We start from the raw sequence: 11,240 nt of genomic DNA, 5'->3' as shown, positions 1-11,240 counted from the left end.
TTTTGTTTTGTTATGTTTTTTGAATCAGGGTTCCTCTATGTAACAGCCCTGACTGTCCTAGAACTCACCTTTTAGACCAGGTTAGCCTTGAGCTCACAGACAGCCTCCTGTCTCCTATAAGCTGGGATTAAAGACATGTGCCACCATGCCTGACCAGAAGGCATTTTCTTAACTAGTGATTGATGGAGGAGGGCCCAGCCCATTGTAGGTGGTACAACCCTGGGCTAGTGATCCTGAGTTCTATAAGAAAGCAGGCTGAGCAAGCCATGGGGAGAAAGCCAGTAAGTAGCAACCCTTTCATGGTCTCTGTATAAGCTCCTGCCTTTAGGTTCCTGCCCTCTTTGAGTCCTGCCCTCACTGCTTTTGATGATGAACNGTTATATGGAAACTGTGAGTGAATAAACCCTGTCCTTCCCAAGTTGCTTGTGGCCATGGTGTGTCATCAGAGCAATGGAAACCCTAACTCAGACAACGCGGATGAAGACTACAGCTCAGAGGGTCTACTGACATGCCCATGGTTATAAAGCCATTGGAAAGGTTCAGATTGCAGGCTAGGTGCCCCTGACCCTGAATTCTAGTCTCCCTCCCTTCAGCAGAGCTGAATCAAGTGGGCTGGAAAGCAGCAGTGCTGCATAGGGCAGAGGGTGTTGTGTGCCATCAACAGTTTCACAGGCACATCTGCTCCCCTCACCTAATCCCCACCCCCTCTCCTAAACCCCCTCCTCCCACCCCACCCGCTCACTCCTGCCATGTTTCCTACCATCATTGTTTGTGTCCATCTGCCTGAAGATCTTGTCTGTTCGCTTCTCGGGCGTGGACTCGTCCTCGGGCATCTTCATCACAGAGGACACCATCTTGTAGATGGCCTGCAAAGGGGCATCTGTGAGTGTGCTCGGGAGGATGGAGGGTGGGTGATGGTCCTCACTCAGCCAACCAAGGAGCAACGACAGGGCAGAGTCAGGACCCTTCTCTCATCAGAACAAGTCTCACAGACAAGGTGCTGGGCAAAGGGAGCCAGGAAAGTTTAAGTGACATTCAAGAGCACAGGATACAGCTGGGGNGTGGAAGAATGGAGGGCTCCTTGGTTCAGAGTAGAGGGGAGGTTGTGGGGCAAAGTGTCTGTCTGAAAGGAGGATCTTTGGTGGGGAGCTGGGAAATCCTGGAGGGAAGGTCAAAGGGGAAATACATTGATCCCTGCCCAGCCATGGGTCCTGAATCTGCAGAGGACAACTTGTGGACCCTGGTTCTCTTTTCCTACCATGTGGGTCTTAGGGATCAAACCCAGGCTGCCAGGCTTGGTAGCATTCACCTTTACCCACAGAGTCAGCTCACTGGACCAAATACAGAAATGGTTTAAAGCATGGAGCAGGAAGGATGCAGGGTGCACATAAGCATCGCTCCTGTGAAGAACTGACTGCTGACTCATCCTTTACTGTGTCGTTCTATAGGAAGCCCTATAGACAGCTAATGTGTGTATGTTATACACATGTGTGCAGATGAACACCCACCAGTGCAGAGGCCAAACAGCAATACCAGTGTTCACAATCTTCCCTTTTCTCTCTCTCACTGAACCCGGCCAGGGCTTACGATTGTAGCTAGGCTGCCTGCTTAGCAAGCTTCTGGGACTCACTTTTCCCTTTGTTCTAGGGTTTCGGGCATGCTCAGCCACTCCTGGCTTTTCTGTGGGTGTTGGGATCAGAACTCAGGTCCTCATGCTAGGTATCAAGTGTTCTTCCCCACTGAGCCATTTTGCCAGTTCTTGCTCTGATAAGTCTTAATCACCTATCTGAGACTCAGATCTCATTAGAGGTTAAAAAAAAAAAAAAAAAAACACACACAAGACCTGTTTCATAGAATTGTGTGAATAAACCTTACAGATGAGCTCAGCTGGGGCCTGATGTCCAGCAAGCAATCGATAGATGCTTGGCTTTTATCGTTACTCTCTGCAAAGACCTACACTCCTGTACGCCGGGTAGCAAGTGGGCCAAGGAATGACCTGGTTTCTGGGGCCCGGGATGGGGGTCCTGGATCCCTGCGCTCCCTCTGTACCCCATACTCCTGGCCCTGCCAAGTGCCAGTACCTGTACTATCTCCAGCATTTCACTGCGGCTGATGTAGCCATTGCCGTCCAGGTCGTACATGCTGAAGGCCCACTTGAGCTTCTGTTCCAGCTTGCCCCGAGAGGTCACACTCAGAGCGATGATGAACTCCCGGAAGTCGATGGTGCCGTCGCTGTTGGTGTCAAATGTGCGGAAGACGTGTTCAGCGAACTTGGAGGCATCGCCATAGGGGAAGAAGTTGGCGTAGATCTTCTTGAACTCGTCCACGGTCAGGTGGCCAGTGGGACAGTCCTTGAGGAAGCCCTTGTACCATTCCTGAAGCTCATGGTCAGTGAATTCCGTGTGTTCCCGCAGGTCCTGCAGCACCTCAGGACGCAGCTTGCTGTTCTGCTTGCCCATGGCAGCTGGCAGTGGAGACTAAACCTGCAAGGACAAGACACAAGGTAAGCTGTGGATGCCTGGGACCCAAGGTCTGGCTTCCTATCACACCCTACCACGATGCTGGCTAAGCAACATCCTCTGTATGTCCAGTGCCATCAGTTACAGCAGTGGTGCTCAGCCTTACAAAAACTGCAACCCTTTAACACAGATCCTCATGTTGTGGTGAACCCCCAGCCATAAAGTTATTTTCGTTGGTACTTCATAACTGTAATTTTGCTATGGTTATGGGTCATAACGTAAATATCTAATATGCAGGATGGTCTTAGGTGACCCACTGTGAAAGGGTCATTCAATCCCCACAGGGGTTGTGACACACAGGTTGAGAACTTTTGGGCCAGAAAAACTCAAGACCATGATAGTGCAAGCTCCAACTTTTAGCGTTTCCTGAACGGCTCTCTTCAGGAGGTACAAAATGGTTCTATACAACATGGCAAAAGCCAGAACACTCTAGGAAAGACAGAAAGAATATCTTTTTATGGCTAAATACAGTCTACTTGGAGCATGCATGCAGAATCATAGTATAAGGGGACAGGGAGAAACAACCTAAAATCAGTGGAATGAAATTTTATCAAATGTCCTGTAAGGGTTAAACAAGAGGCAGGATTGAGACAAACCCCTCAGCTCATCAGCTTGGGGCAAAGGGGTCTCATGGACCCAATCCTGACTCTTCGCTTTGAACAGCTCGTTCTTTTTCTCGTGGGGAACCTGGTGTGTTTGTTTGTTTTCTTGTCACAGATACATTTGCTGATGCTGCATAGTAAATAAATCCTGCCTGCATAGGCGGATGTTAGTGGTTCACATTCTTAGCTAACACAGCTAGGGTAAATTTAGAACTAGGTTGACACCCATCCTGAGTGGACTCAGGGATGATACCAGAGAACAGGAACATGGCTTTGGCCCTTCAAAGTTCAACTTCATTTGTCAGCAACCCTAATTTTATAAATGACATTTACCAACCCCATTCCTACCCCCAAGACCTCCTTGTCCCCCTCCACATAATGGACTGGGAGAAGTTACCAACACACACCATGCTGTTTTTAACCCTAGAAGAGACACCTGGGAACCTTTGGGGAGTCCCTGCTCTTTATTATGCCTATGAGATACTGTTCTGCAAGGGAGATCTAGAATTGGCATCAATCGGCTGGTGAATGTTGATATGAATGTTAACAGCTGAAACAGCCCCAATGGAAATCTAGGACTCTGCTCAATTGGCCAGCACACTCCACTGCACTCTCTCACAAGGCCCAAGTGTGAGATCCTGCAGTGATTGGCCACTGGACATTAATACTCGTTCACTTTCCTACCTCAATTTTGGTTTCTTTCATTCACAATAACACACTGCATAGCTCAGTTATTTTTGAAATGTGTAGAAGAACTAGTGTGGGTGAGTCTCCTCTACCCAAGTCCCAAAGGAAATCACTCTGAACTNCTCAGAGGCTTATGAATTCTAAGCTCTAGGTGCTAGATCCTGTTAAGGATGATGAGACATGCATTCAGTATTACCTGCTACCACCCTTGTCTTCTTCACCTCTTTCCCAGGCTGTTAGCTTTCTATGTACATATTTTATTTACTTATCTACACAACTAGGAGATATTTAAAGTTCCTTGTTCAACACAGAACTACGGCAGCTTGATATTGCCTTTCAAAGCACACATTTACTTATCTAAACACGTCCTCCCCTTTACAAACAATCAACTCAAATGTCCACAGTATCTTGATCAGAAATAATCATCAACTCAGGTAGCCAGGTGCCACACATCTGTAATTCCAGAACTGGAGGGTGGAGGCATCAGGATCAGGAGTTCAAGGTCATCCTTGACTATATAGCAATTCAGGGCTAGCCTGGGCTACACTAGATCCTGTCTCAAAAAAAATTATATTAAAAGAAAGAGAACAAGCAGGCAAGTAGTGGTGCATGCCTTTAACTCTAGCACTTACTGACAGAAGCAGACAGATAGGAATTCAAGGAAGGATAGCCTGGGCTACAGAGCAAGTTCTAGGATAGCCAGGACTACACAGAGAACCCCCACCCTCTCTCTCTCTCTCTCTCTCTCTCACACACACACACACACACACACACACACACACACACACACACACGGGGCGGGGGAGGGAGAGAGAGAGAGATCTACCAATGGAAGAAGATCTTGCACAAGGGCACGTGATGACAGCTGCCATCTTTGAGAAAAGGTCAGATGGGTTTATCTGTGGAGGCCTCCTCTGGAAGAACTTACAGAAAATGGTAAAGTTGAGTGAAGAGGGGAATTGGCTGGATGGATAGGTACCTTGTAGGTCCTTTTGTTGTGTTTTCCTTTGTAATTTTATTTGTTTATTTGTTTTCTCAGATAGGGTCTCATGTAGCTCAGCTGGCTTCAAACTTACTATGTAGCTGAGGACAACCTGCACCCTTACCTTCCTGCCTCCCCTGTCTAGCAGTCACAGGTGTGAGACACAATGCATGGCTCATTTGCAGTTTTAAGATGTTGAAATGTATCCACATGTTCCTTTCCTTTTTTCTCCTTCAATGTTTTAATAATATTTACTTATATAGTATGTTACAAGGGTTTTCTTGTTATGTAATACATTGTGTGTGTGCCTGGTACCTGCAGTGTTGTGTACAGAATGTAGGAGCACTGGAACTGGAGTTACAGAAGTTGTGAGCCACCATGTGGGTGTAGGGAACAGGACTGAACTGGGGTCCTCTGCAAGAACATTAAGAGCCCTCTCTCCAGGATCCCAGTCCCCTTAGATTTTATTTTCTACTCAAAGAAGAAGCATCCCCAAATCACAGTCTCTTGACTGGTGGCAAGAACCTCTGAGTTGATAGAACAATGTTGGTTAAGCCCTGTCTGAGAGGGGCTTCAGGAACAAGAAATAGAGACAGAGCCTTGGTGCTGGCACACAGCTCTAATCCCAGCAGTCAGAGGCAGAGGCAGCCAGATAACTTTGAGCTCCAGGCCAGCCTGGTCTACAGAAAGAGAACCCTGTCTCAAAAACAAGAAACAAAACTGAAAAGGCAGAACTATGGTCCTGGAGTGCATATATAGAGGGGCGCAGGCCCTCTCAAGACCCCCAGTGATGGCTGACTGCCAGATCCTCTGTTTTCTTTTTTTTTTTAAAGATTTTATTATTTATTATATGTTAGTACACTGTAGCTGTCTTCAGACACTCCAGAAGAGGACATTAGATTTCGTTACGGATGGTTGTGAGCCACCATGTGGTTGCTGGGATTTGAACTCAGGACCTTCGGAAGAGCAGTCGGCGCTCTTAACCACTGAGCCATCTCGCCAGCCCCAGATCCTCTGTTTTCTTGCTACACTCACTTCCTATCTCACAGCCTTGCTTCTACCAAGGTTTAGTGTCCTCTTTCCTTATCACCTACAGCCTGGGCTTCAACCACGAGTCAGCCAACCTCTCCCTGGTTCACTGGACATTGAGCTTGACAGGGTGGCCAGTGCTGGCCAGAAGTATCACAAGAAGCTAGCTACATCCAGTTCTGAACAGAAGCCCAAAATACCAACTTCTCCAGCCACAGAGTCTGCCCTCAGAGGACAAATGCGACTGCTGGTGGCTGAGGGGTCACCACAGGCCTAGGATAAGCACACAGATGAAGAGCTAGCTGCTCTCCATGGAGCCCACTACCCAGGGCTCTAATCCACACCCCAACACAGAGTAAGAGCATATCATGACTCTTTGGGAAGGGATATAAATACCCTAGTTTTATTGTAGGTAATTCATTTTGGAAACTCAATTAACAAGACACTTGTAAAATTGAAGCCACACTGGGAACACGGAAGTGGAGGTAAGAATAGGACAGCCAACAGTGGGAGGGTGGTACACCTGGTGATGTTTGGTCCAAAGAATCCCTTAGTGAAGCAGGACAAGGCGTGCAAAAAGAGATATCTGGGGATAATCCAGGAATATTAATGGGGAAGGAAGGAAGGAGGAAGGAAGAAAGGAAAGAAGGAAGAAGGGAGGGAGGGAGGGAGGGAGGAAGAGGGGAAAGGAGGGTGGGGGAGGGAGAAGGGAACTGGAGTACCTAGAAGATGGGACAATGAGCTGAGCCCAGGAAAGTGGCTGCTTGGATGTCTCTGTCAGTGGCAGCCCCTCGGGAGGCCTTCAGGCAGGAGATACATCTGTGTGAGACAAGGTGGATGGGGGACCCCAGAAAACAGGGCAGAGTTTGGGGTGGTAGGAGGTGAAAGGTAGAGAAGCCAGGTTGGACCAAGCTGTGTGTGTGTGTGTGGGGGTGTGATCCCCAGCTCAAATACTATTATTGGAGAGAGAAGACCTAGACCTGGTGAAGCCATGTAGCTCCAAGGTCCTCACCACTGAACCATTCACACAGGCAAACTTACAATGTGTCTCTGGCCTGGAGTTCACTTAGAAATGTCACCCATCAAATACATCGTGCTAACCAGAGAACTGACCATCAGAGAGCTGCAGAACCTCTCCTAAGTGAGCCAGGACCCAACTCCAGTCTGCCCAGCTATGGGATTGTGCTGGTATGACAGTCCCTGAGAGGGCAATGTGCAAACAGCTGCATTGCCACCATAGCCAGCCCTGTGCTTATGACTCCTCTTCATGATCAACAGCCCTGCAACCCTCGGCCTTGCCACAGACCCTTGGTTTCCAGGTCATGCACACAGCATCCACCCACCTCATTGAATACACATCACGGCTGTGTCTGTGATTTATCATCTAACGGATGCTACTAGAATGCCAAACTCCTTGTACCTGCTCTGCAGATATCTGCCGGGAGGAGGCTGCAGTGCAGACAGCCTTGGAGGTGTTGGAGGAGAGGCTTCGTTTCCCTTATTTCCCATTCCCTTCCCAATGCCTTGAAGATCTGCTCCTTACCAAATATTTCAGAGGAGGGAGCTACAGAACACAGGGTTGTGCCTCTGCCCAGCCTTTGCCTCCTCCCTGATATCAGGCTGCTAATTAGAATTCATGCTTTGCATTGGTTTAGGACATGCTTGCTGCTGTGTTGATAGTACACACACACATACACACACACAAGATGCCCTTGTTCCCAGGATGTACTAATACTAATTTGGAGGCAGGAAGAACTTTGACATAGCTAGCATCCAAGCAGATCCCGAGTGACACTCTTTGGATGCAAAGAACAAGGCGCAAGCATCAGGAGGATGGAGACCACCCAGGAGCCCTCAATCCATGTTTCAGGGCTACCCCTGAGGCATTGAGGGTTCATGGGATGTAGAAAAGGGAAAAGGAAGGGTCTGAGCCTCGGGANCTGGTTCTGAGGAGCAATGGCTTGAAGATCTGCTCCTGCATGCAATGTCATTTAAAGAAAGAATGGTGACAATGGGAATGTGTCTGGCCATCTTAAGCACCTGGGACCAATGGCATAAGCAGTATGAGATAAGGAGGAAGAGAGGGTAGGATTGGCCTTTTTCTGAAACTCCAGTAAAGAAAGGCTCTGTGTAAAGAAGCCCCAGTCCTGGAGGGACTCCATGGAGCATAGTCCTCCTGCCCTGCCATGTTCCTCTACACCCAGATGGGGAAACACACCTTTACAATGCTAAGTGTGCTGAGACTGTTGAATATCCAGCAGCTATCCCTGACCAATAGGAACTCTCAGCCCAGTGCAGTCCGTGACAGTGACCCCCCCCCCCTTTCCATTTCCAAAGGGGACAAAGATTCAGTAAAGAGACTTGGGAGAGAGGACCAACAGTCATAGAGCAAGCTAACTAAAGAACCCCCAGGGAGGGCAAGAAAGCAGGCTCCCAGCAGCAGAAAGCCCCCCACCCCCACCTTAGCCTCCTTCTTGACAGATACACCCCATCACCTGGGAGGGTGGCTCACAGAGAAGCCTACACTTGAGTAGGCAGTCTGGACCTGCTCCAGTGTTTTGCATCTTTTGGGTTCTTGAAGTATAGATGCTTGAGTCATGCTGGATTGTGGTCCCTACTCTCGAGTGCCCTGCACTACAATGNCACATTCCTAGGCAGGAGAACTAGGTGCTCTGGCCAAGAAGATGGAATTTAGAGTCAAAACTGTAGGCCCAGAGGGGATGGTGGAGGATGACAGAGCCTCCAGGGTGTGGTAAGCTGTCTCACGTGGCTCAGCTAGGAGTTAGCAGAATGAGTCCCATNGAGAAAGAAAAGACCTAGGTTAGAACTGGGCTCTGTCCTTTGGGTTTTGATCTATCCTGGGCCCCTTCCCTGCTAACATCCTGAGAGGCAATGAGTTTCCAAGGTGCCTTTAGCTGGTACCCACAGAAGCTCCTGGCCAATAAAGTGGCTATCAAAGCCATGATCCCTTAATGCTCACTTTCATGAACCTGCTAAGTGGAGCCCACAAATGCTGGCGGCCTCATAGATGCTTCCTGGCACTTGGCCATAGATGCCTAACAGAGACCTGGATAAAATATTTAATACGAGGGACCTCATTTTAGCTCTCCTGGAGGCACTGAGACACCAGCAAAGATGTGTGACGGGCTCAGTGGTACACACCCTGTGACCCCTCTATCATTCATTAAGCAACCAAGCCATCCTTAGTGATGTTTAGCTGTCTGGGAAAACACCTGGCAAAAAAAGAATGCTTATTCAGGGACAGAAAAATCACTGTGCCTGCTACCCTGAAGAAATAACCTACGTAGCACCAGCCATCAGACTAACCCAGGCTTCATTGATCAGACAGCCCTACTTTCATCTTTTTAGGGGGAAGGAATGAGGGTCCCTGGGGATCACACAGCCACCTCCCACTTCATATTTTAGCAGGGATAAGATCTGACAGACAACAGCCTTGGAGCATGGAGGACATGTGACTCCTCGGTAATGGGAATTGGGTGAGGGAGCTAACAGCTCCTACCCCTTCTCCCAGGGTCTGTTATGCTCTTATTGTCCTTAACACACTGAATTGTAAATTAAGGAAAGAGCAAACAAGTACCTGGGAAACTCTGTGAAAATATTTAACCCGAGCTTGGTACTGCGAGTAAAAAGCTTTGCTAACATCACAGTTGTGCTGTTGCTGGGAAAGGCCCTTGGGAGCTCCAGTGTCCCATTAACCACAGCTCAGTGCTGGCTAGGAACACGCATGGTACAATTCATCCCACCATGCAGCAATCTCATCAGTCAGACTGCCAAACCTCAAGGGCTGATAGACATAGACCCTGGAGGGAAGGTGATGGGAGATGTGGGTACCAAATCCCCATGAAGTCCTGGACTCAGGAGAGACTGGGTACATCCTCTGTGAATTTGAACTTCAACAGACCATCTGGACTTGGCTGATGGAGAGCCTGTTCCATGTCAGGTAGAACAGAAGGTGGCAGGGGGAAATCAGCCTCAACTGTGCTCTTCCTTACAGTGACCAGCAGAATATTGTTCCTCGTCCTCCTCCTCTTCCTCCTACTCTTCTTCCTCCTCCCCCTCGTCCTCCTCCATCCTGCAGTAGGTGAAACTCAAAAAGCCTTAGCCTCCACTTCAGTGTAGCCCTAGGCAGAATGGCCATCAGCTACAGGATGCACCTGATGCCACACAAGCTGCACTGAGGATGGACGGACACTAGAGGGCGAAGACTGGCACAGTCCCTAGCCCTCCAGGGACACCCCTTTCAATTTCTAAACTAGTCCAGGGACACCCCTTTCAATTTCTAAACTAGTCAAGAAAGCATAGTAGGTCTAAACCAGAGCTTCTCAATGAGTGGGTTCCAGCTCCTTGGGGATTGCAGGACCCTTCATAGGGGTTGCCCAAGACTATTGGAAAACACATATATTTACATTAAGATTTGTAATGGTGACAAAATTTATAGTTATAAAGTAGCAATAAAAATAATTTTATGGTTGTGGGTCACCATGACATGAGGAACTGTATTAAAGGGTCACAGCATTAGAAAACTGGACTAGTCTAAATTCAAGTCCTTAGGGTAAAATATATAGGATTTGGGCCCGTTTGGAATACAATGGGTTAGAACCAACAGGCTGTGGACATTGTTCACCCCGTTTCTCTTTCCTCTTTCCATGTGGTTCTAAGAAAATATCATATTATATATGAATGTAGCTGTCATCATATTTCTGTGGACAGTGCTGGGCAGTACCAAGAACTCCAGAATTGATGCCACCACACAGGGATCCAATTCACAGCAATTAGCATCCTATGGCATCCAGTGATCACTTCACTCTCTGATACCATGAGTGAGAGATAATGTGTTCCCATCCCACAGTCCTCCTCAGGTCCACAGACATAGGCTGCAGGACTACTCTGGCCCTCTCTGGAGAAGCCAGCCTGACCCCAGCCAGGGAAGCTGAAGGCTACAGTGAGAGAGGTACCCTCCTCTTCTGAGTGGGACAACACACAGCTACCCAGTGAGATCTATGGGAGGGAGGATAGGGTATTACTGGGTACCAGCATGCAACCTCAGCCTGCCATCTGAGCCACAGTCCCATGTCAAGGCACTAGTCACTGCAAATCCTTCCTGACTCCCAAGCCATACCCCAAGAGCTCAAACTCCCAACTCCCCAGAGCATTAATGAATATTTTTTTGTTTTTTGGTTTTTTTTCCGTTTTTTTTTTTTTGTTTTGTTTTGTTTTTTAATAATAATTAAAAAAAGGCATCAGAGCCATTGAAATAACTCCCTGGGAAAAGGCACCAGGCACCAAGCCTGATGACTTGAGTTTACGCCTGAGAACTCACGTGGTAGGAGGAGAGAACTGAATCCCAGAGGTTGTGTCCTCTGACCTACATTCACTGGATCACTTGCCCACCACACACAA

The 11,240-nt window shown here is 48.2% G+C and overlaps 1 protein-coding gene across 3 annotated transcripts in view; it reads right to left on the bottom strand.

Moving 5' to 3' along the window:
• Positions 1–11,240, bottom strand: part of LOC110306813 (hippocalcin-like protein 1) — a 146,733-nt gene that overhangs the window by 45,764 nt on the left and 89,729 nt on the right. For all 3 annotated transcript variants that reach the window (XM_021178930.2, XM_021178931.2, XM_029484918.1), the window contains 2 exons: positions 2,082–2,483; positions 761–866 (listed from right to left, as the gene is read on the bottom strand). In XM_021178930.2, coding sequence (XP_021034589.1) covers positions 761–866; positions 2,082–2,459 — 484 coding nt within the window. In that variant the 5' untranslated portion in view covers positions 2,460–2,483. The remainder of the gene's footprint in view (positions 1–760; positions 867–2,081; positions 2,484–11,240) is intronic.

This window comes from Mus caroli, chromosome 12 (genome assembly GCF_900094665.2).
Source record: "Mus caroli chromosome 12, CAROLI_EIJ_v1.1, whole genome shotgun sequence".
Taxonomy (NCBI): Eukaryota; Metazoa; Chordata; class Mammalia; order Rodentia; family Muridae; genus Mus; species Mus caroli.
This window is presented reverse-complemented; position numbering and strand designations above follow the sequence as displayed.